This window comes from Macrotis lagotis, chromosome 4, assembly GCF_037893015.1.
Source record: "Macrotis lagotis isolate mMagLag1 chromosome 4, bilby.v1.9.chrom.fasta, whole genome shotgun sequence".
Lineage (NCBI taxonomy): Eukaryota > Metazoa > Chordata > Mammalia > Peramelemorphia > Peramelidae > Macrotis > Macrotis lagotis.
Genome location: NC_133661.1, coordinates 223,288,678 through 223,309,430, shown reverse-complemented (window position 1 = coordinate 223,309,430; position 20,753 = coordinate 223,288,678). Strand labels below are relative to the sequence as shown.

General features: G+C 35.5%; 1 protein-coding gene across 2 annotated transcripts in view; it reads left to right on the top strand.

Annotated features, from left to right (window-relative positions):
- Positions 1 to 20,753, top strand: part of ITPK1 (inositol-tetrakisphosphate 1-kinase) — a 359,936-nt gene that overhangs the window by 133,881 nt on the left and 205,302 nt on the right. For both annotated transcript variants that reach the window (XM_074235440.1, XM_074235439.1), the window contains one exon: positions 8,141 to 8,165. Coding sequence is in view for 1 of the 2 variants with exons in the window: in XM_074235439.1 (XP_074091540.1) it covers positions 8,141 to 8,165 (25 nt within the window). In the remaining variant the exon portion in view is untranslated. The remainder of the gene's footprint in view (positions 1 to 8,140; positions 8,166 to 20,753) is intronic.

Genomic DNA, 20,753 nt, shown 5'->3' with positions numbered 1-20,753 from the left:
TTGAAGTTGACTGGTTTTGTCTTTATTTTATGCTCCAGACTACACCACAGTGCATGGTTTAATTGCATAAATGCTTAAGTATTAGTTTAAATGCTTATTAACTTGATTGGTAAAGTAAATTATGTTATAGTGCCATTTTATTCATATTGGCATAGCCTAACTATGAATAGTTTATATCTCTTCAATTATTTAAGTCTGGATTTTATAATTGTATTTATAAAGTTCCTTTGTGTTGTTCTCTGTATTCCCACATGCCAATTCTGTAATTATTTTGCATGGAACTTCTTTTTCTATCAGCAAACATTTTCAAACACTAGAGGGCCTTCCAAAAATATAATTAATGGAATCCTACTTGCTTTAATCCTGTTCTTACTGGAAAGGCCTCTAATGTTTTGTAATATTGATTATTATTTTCATGACCTATCCTATAGTATTGCTATTTGTAAAATGTCAAAAGCTATAGGCTATTTTTACTTTAGTTGTAGCTTACTTAAATGTCTAGTACATTTCTAAATAACATTGAAATACTCCTGTCTACTTCTAGTACTTTTAGGAATATGAAAGTTTCCCCAGTTGTCAGCTCCTTTCTGAACTTGGATATCTTTTTTGTTGATGAACAGATATGTTATTACTGGTATTTAAAATCTGGCAGTTACTAAAGCTTTCTACAAATTACTGGGCAAATGCTTGGTTTACCACTGTAATTGTTAATTTTCCAGCTCTAAGTAGTTTTTAGCCTGTGGGTGCAGGTGCAGGCTTTCTTCTTGTCTTCCTTTGGTATGAGGCTGCATTTCAAGTCTATGTTTCATCTACCATGAAATTCTTCAGTATGTAGCCTGGATTGGGTTCCCACGGCAGCTGTGTTGTTCTGAGAAATCCCCACCCTCTTCTTCCAGCTGTAAGAAGAAAGTTTCTTGTCTGTCTAAATAATAACCAGGCTGCTTAAAAATAGCAGTGGCTTCTATCCTGGCCTCTCCTAGTCAGGAGAGCTCTAGGAGAAGAAACTCCTTATTGCTTCCAACCTGCTCTTTTTTGAACACTTGTCTATTTTTCCCCTTGCTTTAATGACTCTTCCTGTCTTCTTTTGGTGCTGGGTTTATTGACTTTAAAACTTACTTTTATTTCATGAAATGTATAATTCTTCCATGAAGGGAGATTGTAACCTTTCCATGCCTTCATTGGTTTTATAATTTTCTTGGGCCAGAAATATTAAGGTTAATGTTCTAGTGACAGTTTGCAGTTATAGCAAACATTGATGGACACACCAGTTTTTCCAGTCCTTTCTTCCTATAAAAAAATGCTACTTCAATTCATTGCTTCCTGTATAGAACTTGGAGTAATAATATTGATGGATTAAATAAATTTAATGATTTTTTTTTCTTCACAGAAAAAGTAGACTAGTTCCTAACTCACATTAATGTGCCTGTTTTACTATGTTGACTCCTCCAACTTTACCATTTTCATCTTTTCTCATTTCATCCATTCTCATCTTAGTCTGAGGTGAAATTTGGGAGTTGTTTTTGTTTTCATTTCTCTTGTTATTTTGAGCATTTCATTGATAACTTGCAATTCTTTCAGAAAACATAAATATCCCTTTTGAAGAGCTAAAGAACATAAAAGGATTTTTAGTGCTGAGGAAGTATTTTGTATAACAAATTCAAAGGAGTGTTGCTTCCTATCCTCAAGGAATTTAATGTTAAAAAAAAAGAATACAGGGGCAGCTAGGTGGCGCAGTGGATAGAGCACTGGCCCTGGAATCAGGAGTACCTGAGTTCAAATCTGGCCTCAGACACTTAATTACCTAGCTCTGTGGCCTTGGGCAAGCCACTTAACCCCATTGCCTTGCAAAAACCTTAAAAAAATAAAATAAAAAAAATAAAAACACAAGGGAATGGAGGCTAGAGAAGGACAGTTTTGATCTGAAAACTCAAAGGGGATGTTTCGTGGTGTCATAAAGCTTATGTTTCATCCATTGCATGTTTTGTTGACTAATAGTTTAATTGAAATTGAGATAATGGCACCCACCTCCTAAGGTACTCCCCCACCCCAAGATAGTCCCTGAGGCACAGTCCCTACCTCACTCAAATCCAATTCACTTGTATGTCATGGCATCACCTCGTTGATGCCATGATCATCTTCAAAAATGAAGGACAAAACATCATTAATCTATCAGCTCACTCTCCCATTCTAAACAGCAGTGCTTCCAAATTTTTTCATCTTGATTCACATTGGCTTCTCCTCTCTGCCAAGAGCCATACCTCATATTTTACAAAATAAAAAAATAGAATCCATTTTCTGGAAACTACATCTCCAATCATTCTACCACTATCTCCTCCTTTACCTCTGGCCTTAGTCCTTACCTAGGTCCAGCCTTCACCTGCATAAGCAACTCCTTTCCTCCAGCAGATTGTCTTCTGTCACTTATCTTTAATCTTCCTTGTCTCCTTCTCTTCTCTTCCTTTAAACATGCTCTTGTCTCCTCTATCCATAAAATGGATGTTCCTGTCTCCTCCATCACTTGATCCTTCCATCCCTACTATTGTCTTATATATCTTCTGTTCTTTGGGGTCAAAATTTCTTAGAGACTGTCTACAATAAGTACTATCACTGTTTCTCATCTCACTCACTACTTCTTAACCCCTTATTCAACTATCATTTCAGTAGATGCTTAATAAAGATTTATCCATCAACTGACTGACTTTTTAAGACTCACATACAATTCACTAAGTGTACAGTGGCTGGTACATGGTAGGCACTTAGTCAATATATATTGACTAATTTATAGTTATAATCTTCTTCCACACCAGTCCCTTCATCCATGAGTTAGTTTCATTGGAGACTTCCACTTTAGGGCAGTTCAAGGCCGGCCAAGCCTTTTTTTTCCTTCCCAGGTTGAAATGTGGATATTTTGCCAGGCTTTGCCTTCTTCTTTTATTGTTAAAACTCTCTCTCTTTTCTCTTTAGAATGCCAACTCCTTGGGGTCAGTGGTTAGCTCAGTATATAATTCTACATAGTAACCTCTTTATAAACTCTTATGGTCTTGCTTTCTAGCTGGACCAACCAACAATGAATGTAAAGTACCTGGTTTCCCACAGTTCCTTCAAAATTTTTCCTTTTCCTTTTTGCCAGTTTGATGAATAGGAGATGGTTTCCTCAGAGTTGTTTTAATTTCTTTATTAATGACTTAGAATTTTTTCATGCAGCTATAGATATTGTGGATTTCTTTCTCTGAAAATTGCATGTTCATTTATCACTTGGGGATAATTTGCTATGTTCTGAGATTCTCTTAAAAATCTATAAGACTTTAAGCATTGTAATTCTTTACCAAACAGCTTCTAAAGAGTTCTGTTTGTAGATTACTTTAATTGGCACTGGGTTTGGTAAGGTACACACCTACTTATATAGCACCTTTGGTTTCAGAACAATCCAGAGGGCTGTCCTTGATGAAAGGTCTATGATTTATGTAGTAGGTGTGTTCATTGTAAATAAAAAAAATTTGTAATGGATTGAAAGCTCATATTTTCCAGATAAAATGAACCATGTAAGAGAATCTTAAAGTATAAAACCTTTTAAAATCTTCTCCTATTTATGTTTTGTAAATTTCTATTTTTATCTCCAGGGAGAGGCACTGTCATAGTAATTAAAGAGCAGATCTCTTAATTTGGGAAGAACAGAATACAATCCCACTTTTTGATACATATTACCCCTGTGATGTGGGCAAGTCACTTGACCTATAATTTGCATAACCTATTACTGATCTATATGGATTGAAAGAATTTCCACACTTGGAGCATCCTACAATAATGATTGCATATTTCTGGACAAGTAGAAAATTAGAATTATATAAACTTAAAGATTTTTTAAAGTGCTTTTTTTTTTTTTTAGATTTTGCAAGGCAATGGGGTTAAGTGGCTTGCCCAAGGCCACACGGCTAGGTAATTATGAAGTGTCTGAGGTCAGATTTGAACTCAGGTACTCCTGACTCCAAGGCCAGTGCTCTATCCACTGTGCAGCCTAACCTCCCCTAAAGTGCTTTCTTAAATAGCTCTAAATCTAGCAATCTTTCTACCATATCATGCTGAGGCAGTCAATATGGAATATGGAAGAGCATATTACAAAAGGGAATAATATATGTTTATTTCATTCAGCTATTGATTTATATCTCCAGTTGAATGTTCACTGGTTTCTCAAGCTCAGCACATTGAAACTGAACTTTTTTTTTCTCTGAAGTTGGTCTTCCTTCTGATGTCATTGATTAGTTCAATCATTCATCCAATTTCTGATGTTCAAAATGTTAGATTTGCTATTGATTCTTCTCTGTCCTCTCCTATACCACGTAAAGACCAAATGTTTAATTGACAAAAATCAACCAACTCTTGTTTATTCTACTCTCTTACCAGCTTTGGAAATCCCTTTTTTTCATTATCTGCATTAACACCCACTTAAGCATCTTCAAACTATTGAAATAGCCTCCTAGCAGATTTTCCAGACTTTTCTTTCTAATTCATTCTTTATACCACTGCCAGGTTAATCTTTTTACACAGGTAAAACAAAGCCCTCTGATAGAAAGAATACACAAACAAACATTTTTATTGCCAAATGAGTAAAGTTTAATTTTCCTTGCTTGATATTCAAGGACTGTTTTCAATTTAGTACCACTCTACATTTAAGAAAATGTATTTTATTTTGAACTTAAACACGAAGTAGAATAATTTCCAGATAGAAAGTCAAACAAAATAAAATTGTACTGGAAACTAAATCTCTGTTATATACAGCTTGATTTTTCTTTTAAATATACAATAAATTCAACACATAACTTTGAAAACTGCCCTAAATATTGATATTTCCTGCTGATCTTCCTTCTGTTCTATAATGTACATTTAAAAATTCCTTCTCTACTCTACCTTTCCATCTTTACTTCTTAGTTTCCTCTTTGCTGTAGCTAAACTGTACTGGTTCTAGCTTTACTCCTGCTTTTCCCTATGCCCAGAATGCCTTCCTTCCTACACATCCTTGTCTCCTTCTTATCTTTCCTATGAAGTCAATCTACTTGTTTTAGATGTGGGAGATAGGAATACTTTTAAGTTTGAAGTGTTCTGTAAATTTAGTATTTTCAGCAATGTAATGTGGGCTTGGGGCTCAGGATAGAGACTAAGGTTGAATATCATTTGCATAGAAGTAATTTCTGTCTTGTCCCCTAATTTGTTGAAAATTTATCATTTATATCCATTTGGAGATTATCTTGGTGTTATGTTATGAGATGCTTGTCTATCACCTAATTGATACCAGACTTCTTAACATTTTTACAAGAAATTTTTCAAATAATTAACTCTTATTGGGGTTGATTTATCAAACACAATTGTCTGCTGTGTTTGTTTTTTTCTGTAATTTGTATATATAATTAGGAATAATGTAATATAGTTTAAAATCTTGCATGGATAAGGTACAAATTCCCTTGAAGTTTTATTTCTTCAGATGAATTTTGGTAGTTTGAAATGACATTGAATAAGTAAATAAATTTATATATCATTGTCCCTTTTCTTATGTTCCTTAGCCTATCCAAGAGTAACTAGTTTTTCTGTAGTTCTTTAGGCTTCTATGTTTCTTTCTTTCTTTATTTTTTTTTTTTTGAAAGGCAGTGAGGTTAAGAGATTTGCTGAGTCTGAGACTGGATTTGAATGCAGGCCCTCCTGACTCCAGGTGAGGTGCTCTACCACTGTACCACCTAGCTGCCCCAGGAATTTTTTATTTCTGTTAAAAAAAAAATGTAGTTGACATCATACTCTTCCAGGTTGAATCTTTAGATTCATTCTGAATTTTTTTTGTTTTTGTAGTTATTTTGGATAGATTTTTTAATATCCAGTTCTTTGGCTTGGTTTTCTTGATAGCTCAAAGCAATAATGATGATTTATGTGGATTGTTTTTTTAACCTTAATCTTTGCTGAAGTTATTTTTTCAACTAATTTTAGTTGACTCTTATATAAGTTTCTCCATATATACCATCATATCAACTACAGAACCCAATAATTTTACATTTTCTTTGCTTGTGTCAGTTTCTTTCCCCTTTATGTCAGTAGCATTTTTCTTAACATCTCTCTTTACACTGTATTGCACCCCTCCACAATTATCATGTAATATTTTATATATCTAGCTATATTTTTATGTTTTATCTCCTACTAGACCAATTTAAATGAGTGAAATCCATACAGTTATTAAGCTCCTACTAAATATGTGTAATAAAAATAATTGAAATGTAACAGTTCATTTCCTCAAAGAAGAATAAATACTATGTGTACACAATTCAGAAACCTCAAAATAATTTGATGAGAGATCTCTAATAACTTAACTTCTAGAGGTCAAAGTAAGTATCTTTTCCCCATCTTCTAGTATGCTGTTCCTTAGGCTTTTGAGAAATATTTAATGCTAAGGTCCCTTCAAACTTTTAACATCCTTTCTAGAATGTATGTTCCCTGGGAGTAGTATTTCATTAATTAGGTTTGTATTCTATAACACATCATAGAATATTTTTCATTTATGCTGTTTGTTCCTCTTTTTTGTAGCATCTCTGGCTGATGACTATTTAGTTCCACATTCAGTGTTTCTGTTGATAGTGAGCTTGCTATGAAATGAAACTAGACCATTGCATTGTTAGATTGTTCTCATTGTTAGAAAGTTTTTCTGTATGATGAGCCATATTCTGCCAGCCTGTAACCTCTAGATATATTTCTTTTGTGAAAGAGGATGGGAACATGATAGAAATGTTATTTATACTTGATGGCAAGGTCTAAAAAGTGATAGAGGGACCTGTTCTGATGAGTCTGTGGAACTGTTCTAGTATCAGAAACTATCTAAGTAAATTTAGTTTGGCATTAAGTTAAGTCCACTAGAAAAGGTTTGTAAGCATTTCCAGAATCCAACATTGGCTTGGCAGGAACAAGTGAGTTTGTAGGTATTTATGGTCTGTATTGGGTCTCAAAAGAGACATTAAAAACTATGAAAGTAATTATAATTCTGCTGTGTTACAGAAACCCCCTGCAAGGGGGTAGAGCATCAGTTAACATATTTTCCCGTCAGTCAGTGTTGAATACATGTTCGGATTGGCTTATCTGTTACTAGTAAACTTAAAATAATCACAAGATTTGATTGATCATGGGACATTTTCAGGAAAGGATTTCATTCTTTTTTTCATTCTTTTTCACGTCTTTTTGTTTTTACTCCATTTAACCTAATTTATGAATCATAGGCCCTGGGTAAAAGATTTGATATATTTTGAAGGTAGTTTATACATGCTATGTACTTACCAAGGACTTTAAGAATTTATCCCTTGCCCATGAAGAATTGATGGCTCTTTGTGTGGGTTTGTATTCGTATTTTGGGAGGTATGAATGATAACTGCTTTTTTTTATTATTATCTGTTTAATTCATCTCAGTTAGAATTGAGTGAAAATAAATTTGTAATTCTCCCCCCCCCCCATTGCCACCCCAATCTCAGCGATTCCTTTAAATGGACCCAGGGGTTATGAGCCCCTATTGTAATTAATTCAGTGGGGGAGGGCATTCTAGATTAAGAGACTTAACAATATTATGGAAGAAACAACAGAATCAAGTTTTTATAAGTGAGGCCTCCCTCTGATCCTCTGCCCCCCCATGTTGGTTGGTCAATATTACCTATTGTAATCATGAAGTTTGAGGATAAGTACAGAGCACTTAACCATCCAAGTTTATCTTCTATTTTCCTTCTAAACAAACACTGTCAATGCTTGAAGTAGATGGACACAAGGAACATAATTGAACTTTCTTTCCCAGCATTTCTTCCAAGTCATGGTCTGGATAAGTATGAAAGAGCTGTGAGTTGTGTTTATAGTTCAGGAAAAAATATGAACTCACCCCAAATTCACTCCAAATGGTCTAGCTTTCTTAAAACACAAGAAAACACAATCTGTTGCCATACAGGAGTATATTCTTGTATTAAAGTGGGTATTCTTTCTCAGGTTGGACTAGATACTATTGGGGGGTTACATCTAATTCTCCTTTCCATGTTTGTTTAATGCTCTCATATTCCTCAGTGTGAGTAATTTTCTTGAGATTGCTTCCTTGTTTGCCAAAGTAACAGTTATTTTTTTTTCCTTTCTTTTACAGGAAAAGGGGCATAGAAGTTGTACAGGTGAGTAAAGATTGTAACATGAGTGATTTCTGTTATAAGTTCAACTTCCTGAACCTCCTATGTCTAACCTTGTTCCTCTATATCTTGGAAAGAATTGCAGTATTCTTCTCTCCTGTAGTGCTCTGCAAAGGTTTCTGATCTTGTAGTTCATTTGAGTTTGGTAAATCAGTTTGTAAAGGAAGAGAGTCTGGAATTTGGGTGACTGAGTAAGGACTTGTGCAAGTAAATGAATCTCTTTGGACTAAAATGTTCTAGTTTTGGAGTGATAGGATCGATCATTGATTTTAGGATGGCTATTTCTTTGCTTAATTTTCATCTTAAAGGAGTTGATATTAGATATTTGATTAGCTAAAGAATTTGACAGGACATCAATAGGTTTCCTGTTTGCTTGAGAATGAACCTGGTTTAGTAATTATCTTGGCCTAGAGAAATTTGGGGTTATAGATTCCTAAATTCAGTTTTTTGAAGGAAATAATCATTTATTTCTGACCAAGGAAGGAGTGGGATGAACTGAAGGCATAGGGCTATCCAATGCAAGCTCAAGAAAAGCTTTAATAAGTAAAATAGTGAGGACCACTTGGTTAGAGACCAAGTGAGTTTTTTTACATACATTATAAATATTTTTTACACATTATGTTGTTTGCCCTTTGTCCTTGAAGAAGATTATACCACCAGGGAGATGATGTCATGGCATGCATTTGAATTGGATTGGAGTGAGAGGAGTGCTATGCTAGGTCCGCAGCCTCAATTTCTCCCTCAGAGCTATTTGGGTCCAGTGACCAGATTTAAATTGGGACCAATGAAGATAGTCCTGGATATGAGGCAGTCGGGATTCAGTGACTTGCCCAAGTCATCTGACTAATAAGACTGATTTGAACTCAGGTTCTCTTGAGGTGCACCATCCATTACCCCCATCTTGCTGCCCCCCCAATATACCAGAATAAAGTTGTCAGTAACTTTATTGTGGTATATTGGGGTTTTTTTAAAGTTTTTGCAAGGCAGTGGGGTTAAGTGGCTTGCCCAAGGCCACACAGCTAGGTAATTATTAAAGTGTCGAGGCTGGATTTGAACTCAGCTACTCCTGACTCCAGGGCTGGTGCTCTATCCACTGCGCCACCTAGCTGCCCTGGTATATTGTTTTGAAATTCTTTTTCCTCTTGCCTTTAAAACCATAAAACACAGTCTTGTGGTTGTTGAGAGAAAAGGTTGCCTAGAAATGGGGCAGCAGAATCAATGTGGTTAATTAAGGTTCAGGTATGACAAATCTCTGCTCTCCAGGATCTGACTCACTCCAGTGATGAGGAAGACCCAGAGTCTTAGAGTTTCTAGCTGGGATCCAAAGATCTAAGAATAAGTGCTACAAGCCTTGGGACCTCTGGATGTGTCCAGGTAGAAGGAACTATTTATTGTCTTAGGAACTTGAAGTCTAGTGACGTCTAAGACCCAGAGCTGTATCCTTGTTAATAATTATTATTCTCTTGAAGCAACATAACTAAGTCTTTTAGACATTTTATATTTGAACACATTTTATCTTCTCTTTGATTACTCCTTCCCCCCAATCATCCTATATGCATTTATCCCCATTTTTTTATATAGAGTATACTCTTTTTTTGCTTTAATTTTTGCTTTCTATAATTTTATATAGCTGTTTTTAGGCTTGTTCTTTATATTCGTGTTATTGGTTTTTATCACCTCCAGAATCTACTTGTCTTCATAGTTCCCTTCTACCTTTCCATTCTTCTTATACCTTGCATCAACACATTCTTTGATCTAGGGACAGCGGTCCACTGTAGGCTGTTCTTTGTACAAGACACACCATATCTCAACTCTGTGCATTTTCTATGGCTGTCCCCCATTTTCTTTCCAGCTTTAATTCTAGTGCCTTCTGGTATTTAATTATTTCCTTTTTATAATATATTAATTTATTTATATGTATTTGTTTATATATTATCTCCATTGTTTTGTAAGCTTCTTTTGCCTCTTTCACAGTGCCTGGTTCATAATAGACACTTAATGAACATTTATTGATTGAATGATAATTTTATATTGATGTGCTTTTATTTTATTTTATTTTTTTATTAATTTGATTTGTGTACTCCTTAGGGGGAGCCACCACCATCTGTAGTGGTCATAGAGTATGATGGGGGAGGGTAGACTTAGAGGTAGGAAGGACATAGCAGTCATCTTGGCAAGACTCTTATATTTTTTTGTTTTAATGGAGTCCCAGAAATATTTATGTGGCACTTAAAATTTTAAGTAGCAGGAGGTTAAAATGGGTGAAAGTTTTTAATTTTGTTTTTTAAGGAAATAAACTTTCTTTAGCTTACATTCTAAGAGGGGAGATAACAAGGACATATGCAAGTACATATAGAATAAATATAAGGAGAATAATGTTGTTAAATATAAGGTTGAGGAGGACTTTTGTATATATTTCCTCTTGCATAAGATGCAAAAGGCATTCTTCCTCTAACCTACCCTTCCAGATTTAGTTGCTATTAGTTTCTTCCACAAAAATATTCTCAATGACAACTCAACTCCTTTTCTTCTTGCTGTTAAATTTGTCTATCATACGTATGTCCATTCTAAAACACACATATATATATACTCAGTGTACCCAAATGAGAAGAGTAAGACTTTCTTGTGACTATGTGCTTCCTATCTCCTGCTTCATATTTTGAGGGACTCGATGACTTCTTTATAACCAAAGTGAGTCTATTTGCTGTAAGCTTCCTCTTTTATCTTCATTACCTTATATCATTCATAAATTCTTCACCCTTGGCTCGCATGATGAAGCATACCAACTTTAACCCCTCTACCTGCTAAAACAACCCTTTTTTATCCCACCTCTTCCAACAGATTATCCCTTCTGTCATCCTAACTCAGTTATTTTCAATTCTTTCCTGTCTATTGACTCCTTCTATATGTAATGTTTATATAAACTTGTTCATGTCTCCTTTAAGTTCAAAAACACGCTCAGCTGATCTTTCCATTCCCACTATTGTCAAAGATCTCCTTTGCCTTTTTGTGCCTAAACTACTCGAAAAGTAGTTTCTATAATAGCTACCTCCACTAGATCCTCCAGATTCACTATATTCTCTTAATTCCTTAAAAAATACTGCTTCCAATATATCATTCAACAAAAAAAACTACCCTTTCCAAAGTTACCATGGATTTCGTTTCCTTCCTTCCTTCCTTCCTTCCTTCCTTCCTTCCTTCCTTCCTTCCTTCCTTTTTGTCAAGGCAATGGGGTTAAGTGGCTTGCCCAAGGCCACACAGCTAGGTAATTATTAAGTGTCTGAGGCTGGATTTGAATTCAGGTCCTCCTGACTCCAGGGTGAGTGCTTTATCCACTGTGCCATCTAGCCGCCCCTGATCAATTTCTTAATTGCTAAATTCAATGACCTTTTTCCACTCCTCCTTTTCCTCTACTTTCTTCAGCATTTGATACGATTTATCACCTCTTCCTTGATAATCTCTTTTCTCTAGATTTTTGGGATTTCATTCTCTATTCATCTGCTGACCACTTTTTCTTAAAAGTCAATTGACTTCTGTCCTGGAGGGAATAAACAAGGCAGTGTTGATTTGTCTGTACTGTTTCAATGCTGACTTTTACATAATATCCAGCAGTGACATATTAAGGAACATGAAATATAGTAAATCTTTTTTTTGCAAGACTTGATGTGACTTGACCAAGGTCACACAGCCAAATAAGTATTAAGTGTCTGAGCCTAGATTTGAACTCAGGTTTTCCTGCCTCCAGGGCTGGTGCTCTATCCATTGTGCCACCTCTATAATATAATAAGTCTTGAATGAAAAGTTGAGGTAGTGTAGACCTCTAAGTGTCAAACAGAGGATGGTGGCATTTGACCCTGATTTGGTGGATCCTAGAAAAAGTGATATTTCTTTGTCATGTGCAGCATATCCATTGTAACTTCTAAGAGCAAATTCTATTATGACCTGCTTCAAAGGAGGTCCTTTCATATTCTCATGACTTAACAAGCCACATAAAAGAGAATAATACACAGGACTGGTTTTCTGGATTCCTGTTTTAGTAACATCTGAAACTCTTAGCACCTCCTTCAGGAAGTGGTGGCCAAGGTTGATATCTCCTTTAGACTCTACCTATCAAAATTCCATATCCAAATTCCTATTTGTACAGCATCTAAATTATAATAGTAACTCGGTGACTTCAAAGCATTCTTAGTAAATATAGGGATGCTTGAAACTCCAGTGACAGTGAAGAAACTGGCAACTGAATGAAGTTTTTTTAAGCTGGACTCCTAGGATCCTAGATATAGAGCTGAAAAGGCCTTTAGAAGTCTCAGGAGAAAATATTTGCAGTTTCTTCTACTTGGTTAGGCCTGATAGCAATAGGGCTGCCAATCCTGCATTTACTATAACAGAAAGAAGTCCAGTGAGGAGACTTTTACTATGTTAGGAGTCTTTTGAAAAACATACATGTAGCAGTCTGTTGTGGAAATAAAAGGTCAGTGAGTAAAAAAGAAACACTAAATATAAATCAGACAAATAAAGATATTTAGTGTATTTTTGGTGACCTGACTGCAATGAATTACTTTAACAGTGAATTCTATGGATATATGTTGTTGATAAGTGTGCATGTGATATTTTGTGTGTGTGTTTATGTGTGTGAAGGTATATATTGATATTGTAGGGGTAAAGGGGTGTATCTTTGTTCAAGGACTGATAATCCTATATATAGATTATTCTGGCCCTCATTTTTTTAAGGGTTTTTTTTTTTTTTGCAAGGCAAATGGGGTTAAGTGGCTTGCCCAAGGCCACACAGCTAGGTAAATTATTAAGGTCTGAGGCCGGATTTGAACTCAGGTACTCCTGACTCCAGGGCCGGTGCTCTATCTACTGTGCCACCTAGCCGCCCCTTTCATTTTTTTTAAGTAAATTTTTGTTGACATCTTTTTTTAATGTCACCAGTATTTGTTTTTTAAAATAAATTTTTATCTTTTGTTTCTATATTGCCTAAACTTTTTCCCATATCTCTTCTCCTTTTACCTCTACCAAAGACCAGTTCATATAAACAGAAAATTTTCTTTCAAAAAGAAAAATAAGGGGGGGGGGGAATGAGTAACATCAATTAATATGTCAAAAAAAATCAAAAAATATATGCAATATATCACATCTGTGGATCTCCTGCCAAGGAATGGGAGTGAGATAATTTTCCAGATTTATTCTTTTGGGCCATGTTTGTTCTTTCTAATTTTGTAGCATTGATCATTCATTACTATGTAGGTCTTTCCCATTTTCATTGTTAATGCCTATTTTCTTGATTCTGTTTTCTATATTTTATTACAGATTTTGTAAATCTTTCTAAAAATCTCTGTATTTGTGATATGTCCTCTTCCCCCCACACTCACCCCCTGTTTTCTTTCTGCTTTTCTTTTGTCTTTACAGAACTGAACTAATTGTAAGTTACTCATATCATGTACTAGAGGGGAGCTCAGAACTGTTAGGTGAACTGCATCCTTCTCTGAGCTTTGTTACTGTTTGATCTAAACCAGGTCACTTTCCCTGTTTGGGCTAAGATTGTTTAACTGATAAATAAAAGAATAAGATAAAAGTAGATTTTTTTTTAGGGTTCTTCAAGTCCTAAGAAGAATGTCTTGTCCAAGTTAAAGAGCTAGAATTCAGTCTCAGTTTTTCATATTTCAAGTCTGTTCTTTTCCAGTGTACCTCAGAGAGAATGGTGGCATTTGACTCTGAACTGCTAGAGGGAGTTTACTTTGGAAGAGAAATTAGCAGTATATATCCCAATGATAACTCCTTTTGATTTAATGACTTTTCAGTCCACATTGGAGAAAACATTTTGCACATTAAAATGTACTTAGAGTGCTTTGTTGAGTCTGAGTGATTCTTTTTTTAAAAAATCTCCTAGGTTGTAAGTAAGTAAGAAAGGAAGAAAGAGATTAAGGGAAAGGGTTAAAAAATTCATAATTATAAAAATTCTTATTAATAACATTGTGGTACAATTCTAATTTGTTAAAAAGGCCATTGGAGGACCTTCCCTTTCCCCCAAAATGTACCAACTAACAGAAACAACCCAAACAGTAGCCTTTTAATATTGAAAAATACTAAATCATTTGTAGTTATCATTGTCTTAGTTCTTAGGTGATTAATTAATAAATAAGCATTTATTAAACATTTTTAGTGTGCCAGGCACTATACCTAATTTTGAGACTACAAGATACAAATGAAAACATGTCTTGCCTTTGAGGAGCTTACCAGTCGAAATATACACTGGATAAATTTGTGGGATGTTAGTAGTTGTTGGGGAAGTGAGGAAAGGGTTCATTTAGAAGGGAGCCTTTGAACTGAGACCTGAAGGAAGCCAGATGGGTATGAAGGAGCTTAGATTTAGTGGGGGCATGGTAATGTGGAGTGAGGTGGGTAAAAGGCTACTTTGGCTGGACTACTTTGTGGACAAGTGGGGAAGAAAGTGTAGTGAAGTTTGAAATTTTGGGGATAGAATGAAGAGCCTTATTTACCCAGATAGGATAGTTTGGAAAAGAGGTATTATTTCCTTGTGACAAGCATGAGATTTAGTAGTTTCCAGGAACAGATTGTGTTGTGAGCTACCTCAAAGGAATTCCACTCTTATTCACCTCAATTAACAGTCAGCTTGAAAGAGAAAATGCAAACTTGCATACCTTCATGCCTGTTTATAAAACATCTGAGAGCATCTTTCTGAGACTTAAGGAGACTCTCAGTGTTGATATCTCCTTGTGCATATATTGAGGCTTGATACTCAGGTGGAAACCTTGAGTCTGGCTGATGGAAGTTTTTCAAGGTGAACCCATTGGATTGTGGATTTAAGAGCTGGAAGGGATAAGAAATGAGATGCTATTTTACAGATAAGGAAACTAATGGTCTTCCTAGGGTTATTACCTTTAATTCCAATTTTGATTATTTATTGGAATGTTGAGGTGACTTCGGGCTAAGTCTACATAGATCAAGGACAAGTTTTATATCACCCTACCAAGAGTTTTTTCATGTAAGATAGCCCAATATATGTCTTTTATCAGACCACCACTGAATAAAATTCAAGAGCCTCTAGAAGGTTGATGACCAGGTGAAAATTATTTCCTATAATTTGAATCTGTGGAAGGAATGTAGTTCCTTCTTATGCCATATTTATTTATAGGTGATAGTAAATTACTCTCGTTGTCATATTGGATATAATCTTGAGGAAAGCAGGTTTATCTTTGAATAACAGATAGAATCCAATATGTTCTCTTTCCACAACAATTTATTCCATTGCATGCATTGACTTAAAAAGGTACTTCGAAGGAGAGTTAGATTGCCTAATAATGGTTAAAAACAATTGGCCTTTTATTTCAACTTTATAAAGAGATTTAAGTCACCTATTCCTCCTATAGGAAACTTGAGACTTAATGGGACACTCAAGGACTCCGAGGGAAGGATGCAGCCATCTTTACAAGAGAAAGGGAGTTTGTTTGAAGAGACTGCTTTTTGGTATTGGTGCTCCTGCTTGAACTTCTTATTGGTCATTCTCATTCTCATTCTTTTGGAAGATAGTTGAGGTTAGCCCTTATCTAGAACCTAATCCTCACCTTAAGGTCACCCCCATTTAGTTATTCTAAATAGTTTACTATAGTTTGAGTCATTCCTTTTCATTCATATGGCATTTAACTGGTTCAGTCTCATTTAGCCCCAAGCTGTCACTCTAAGACACATTTTAGGACAATCTTGAAACCACTGAGGCCATAGCTTTTTTTTTTTTATATGCATAAGTATATTTTTAAGTTACATAATTTCCTTCCACCCTCACCCCCCACAACAGCAAACAGTCAGGTGACTATTGTACATAGACATTTATGTTAAACATGTTTACAGATTAGTCATTTTTGGTATGAGGAATTAGGATTAAGGGAAAGAAATACATAAGAGAAATTTTTTAAAAAAGTGAATGTAATGTTCAGATTCAGAAGGGGTTTTTTTGTTTGTTTTGTTTTGTTTTTCTTTCTCTGGGTGGGGATAGAATTGTCCATAGCTGATCTAATAGAGTTGTCCTAGCTCTCTGAACTGCTGAGTTGCTGCATCCATCAAGGGTGATCAGCTCACAATGTTGTATTTATTAATGTGTAGAATATTTTCTTGGTGTTCTGCTCAATATCAGATCCTGTAATTCATTTCATATTTCTCTAGAGTCCAACCATTTACAGTTTATTATAGAAAAACAGTATTCCATAATATTTGTATACCATAACTTGTTCAGCCATTCTTTAATTGATGGACATCCTGAGATCATAGGGTTTTTTTTCGTTTGTTTTTTTAGGTTTTTTTGCAAGGCAAATGGGGTTAAGTGGCTTGCCCAAGGCCACACAACTAGGTAATTATTAAGTGTTTGAGACCGGATTTGAACCCAGGTACTCCTGACTCCAGGGCTGGTGCTTTATCCACTGCACCACCTAGCCGCCCTGAGATCATAGTTTTTAAAAGGAACAAATCTAATTAGTTTCCCATCACTAATAATTAGGAGGCATCAACTAGTGAAGCTTCATTGAAACTGATGAGATACCTGTCAAGTTCCAGAAATGGGAATGGTTGTCAGGCATAAGAAAGAGGGATTTGAATACAAACAAACAGAGAGAGAGAGTGTGTGTGTGTGTGTGTCACAAGGAAGAATCGAGTAAGAAAAACAATAGAAATTTCTGGATTGTCTTCCTCTTCCCCCTCCCCATTTTTCTTTTTCTCTTCCTTTTCTGTCTTTCCTTCCCCTTCTTTTTCCCCTTTTCTCTTCCATCTCTCCCTCTCATTTCTCTCCTCCTCTTCATTATCCCCCTCTCCTTCCCTTCAAACCCCTCCCAAAGCATTCAACAAAATACTTGCTATACTGTATAGTCAAATTGGATATTAGAAACCAAGATTTTGATTGTTCAAGTTTCAATACTTGACTGGAACACAACATGGAAAGAGCACTTGAGTCTAATCTCTGTTACTTACTGTGTCTCTAGCCTTGGGCACAAGTCAGTTAAGTTCTCTTTGCCTCAGTTTCTTCTGTACCTGTTAAATGGGGGTAATAATAGCACTTCCTTTACAGATTATTGTGATAACTGTGCTATTTATAATGCAAAGCTTGCAAAAGACTTTGTAAATACCAGCCATTATAAATGTGAGACAAGTTATGATTAAGTATTGCTCAATTTGTCCCCCAAGCATTTATTTTCAGCTATGGTGTTAAACAACCCTTATACACAGAGAGCTCATATTTGATCTGGAAAGATGTATATAAAAAACAAACAAGATTATTGAAGAGGTACAGCAGAGGGGCATTACAAGAATCAGGAAGGGTCTTGTGTCAAAGGTGGAAAGGTAGGGGTTCTGAGAGTTGGAGAAAAGGAATGGGAATGCACACATGACTTTTATGAAAAAAATTTGAGATAGGACCGATGAACCTCAGCTCATGGGCTATCCAGTGCTGAGGATTTGTTGCAGTTTTACATCTCTAGAGTCTGCTGAAAGTAACCAAACCTGGACTACAAAGAAATTAAAATCTTGAAGAATAGCAGATTTATTTTGATCTCTTCTAGAGAGGGAATGTTGACCAAAGCTGATTCACTTTAGTACTTAGAGGCAGTGTGTGGAAGAGTAATGTGTTCAGGGAGGGCCATTCAGAATGACAGACATGGGTTGCTTTTTCATATGACTTTGGACAAGTCACTTTTTTTCTATGCAGCTTAGTTTCCTTGTTTTGAAAGTGAAGGATAGGGGCGGCTAGGTGGCACAGTGGATAGAGCATCGGCCCTGGAGTCAGGAGTGCCTGAGTTCAAATCTGGCCTCAGACACTTAATAATTACCTAGTTGTGTGGCCTTGGGCAAGCCACTTAACCACATGTGCCTTGCAAAATCCTTAAAAAAAAAAAAAGGAAAAGAAAGTGAAGGATTGAACTAGGAGATCTACAAGGCCCAAACCAGCTCTAAATCTGTTAAGCTTATGAATATTGTGACTGTGGTTGCTTTTAGCTTCTCATTCTTTTCTAAGCCGCCTGAGATTTAGCCCTCAGGTTGTCAGGGACAACCTTGAGACATGGAATCTTAATTTGAATTCAGTTGGCAATTTGGTTTGACTTTTTAATTTAAAAAAATATTTCTGGTTACAGGAATAGCAGGAATGGCACAAACACCATTATCCTGTCTCTTGAGCTATTAACCTTTGGCAGTCTGGTTTCTGGTTAGGCAGATTTATTGCTCCATTCCTCAATGGAAAAGGGTTGGAATGGGGCTGAACTTTATTTACTCCCAAAGAGCCCATACTGAAATAACTTGTAAAGGACTTGATGATGATGAAGATGATAATTATTTTTTTTTTGTTGTTGCTGCTCCATCATTTCAGTTGTATTTGACTCTTTGTGATCCCATCTGGGATTTTCTTGACAAAATCAGAGTGGTTTACTATTCCTTCTCCAACTCAGTTTACAGATGAGGAGCTGAGATAAATAGGGTTAAGCTACTTGCCCAGGGTCACACAGTGTCTTTTGACTTCAGTCCTGGTACTCTGTCCATTGTGCCACTTAGCTTCCAGTAATAATATTAATTCTATATCATAAAGTCTCTGTAGAGCTTTAAGGTTACAAACCATTTTGCTTCTAGAAGGGTCAGTGGAAAGAGCACTCTACCTGGAATTTTTTAATAGTTTTGAGTTTAAATCTGGGCACTGGTACTAGTTAGGTGACTCTGGGCAGATTACTTAACTTATCTTTGTCTCAGTTTCCTCACCCACAAAATGAGGATGATACTAGTATCTATATGACAGGATTGATGTGAAGATAAAATGAGATAATAATCTCTCTAAATGTTCTTATTATGCTTATTATTGTTATCCCTCTGAAGTATTACATCCGCTTTACTGTAATTATTTTAAAGATGCCTTTTTTATATCACTATCTCATACTTAGCATCTTGATCAATTGAACATGCATTTAATGTTTGAATTGTTTTCCAGAATTGTTGGATACTCCACCTGTTTTGCAAACTGGTAAAAGTAAGAAATCTTAGATGACTTGTTTATAGTCATATAACAGAGTTGGGATTTTAAACTGAACTTCATTATTTCCAATTTGACTCTTTTTTTTCTGATACAAGCTATTTGATGTTCATTGGTAACATGTACCTCTTGCATCTATGAGAAGAAAAGATAAGTATGTTATATATTCATGACTCCATATGGAAGACTACCTAGATTTGAAGGATTAAGATTCTTTTTTGACTGCTTTTCTTTCATTACACTCCTAAGTTATTTTCCTCATGTGAAAAAATGAATGGGTAAGATGAAAAGCATTTATAAAGAAAAGCCCAATTCTAGTGTTTTGTTTTGTTATTTCCTTTGTTTTAAGGGAGGGGAGTGGGGGGTGTGTGGTTGAGGTACGGAGAATATGTGGTTGAAGTGGTAGAAGTGGTTGAAGAACTGATTTATTTGCTGATTTTTTTTTAATTTTAAAATCATCAAATTTAATGGAACCAGACAGAAGAAGGATACATTTTATAATGGAATAAAGGACTGGCATCAATCACTGCAATTCCCATTTTTCAGATTCTGTAGGAATGTAAAAACTGTCGAATTTCATTGTTTGAATGGCCCAAATAATTCTTCTGGCCAGAAGCAGGGCAGTTACTGGATCAGGGGACAGTACTTTCCACTTTTTGTTGCCAGGGAACTGTTGTGTCCTTTTGATTTTTAGATTTTTTTTTCTTTAATTGCATGAACTATTACTGGAATGAGCTAGGAATAGCAAAATATCACAAGGAAAAGAACTGGGAGATTGAAAAAGACTGAAACTGAAATGCACTAATGTTCTACAGGATAAAAAAAGGTATAATTTTTTTTAAAGACGATGTATTTAAAAGCTTGACTTCCAGTATTGGAGAAAATGGGGTTATAGTCAGCTTTTGATTGCCTACATGTGGATTAGCTTCTCTGTTGATTATCTGTGACAAATTTTTAATCCCAACCTTGGCTTCTCTCCTGTCATTTAGAGTGCTACTTACTGCCTGGACTCCTTTCTCAGTCCCCACCCACCTTTTGTTAGTGTTAAGAATTAGATAAATTGAATTCCAGCTCAAACCTTGTCTTCTCTAGGAAACTTTCCTCAACTCCTCTTAATTCCAGTGCTTTCATAACTTTAATTCTTTACTATTTATTCTGTATATACGTTTTCTTTGTATGTAATGTTTTGTGCAGTGTCTTCCCATTGTATTGTAAATTCTAGAACAGAAACTGTCTTTGTCCTCTTTTTTTCTATCCCTAGAACTTTGGACAGGAACTGGCACATATTAGGTGCTTAATAAAGTTTACATTAATTATGTAATATATTAATATATGTTATTAAATAATATATACATAATATATGGCATATGTACATAATATGTACATGTGTGTATGTCCATCTCCTGTTTATACACAGTTGTTTACATGATGTCAGATTGTGAGCTCCTTGAGGGCAGGAATCTGTAGGTGGTGCTTGATCAATTGATGGTAATCCTGGGAGGAAACCCCCACATGTAATGACTCCTATGTGGAATGCCATGATACATTTT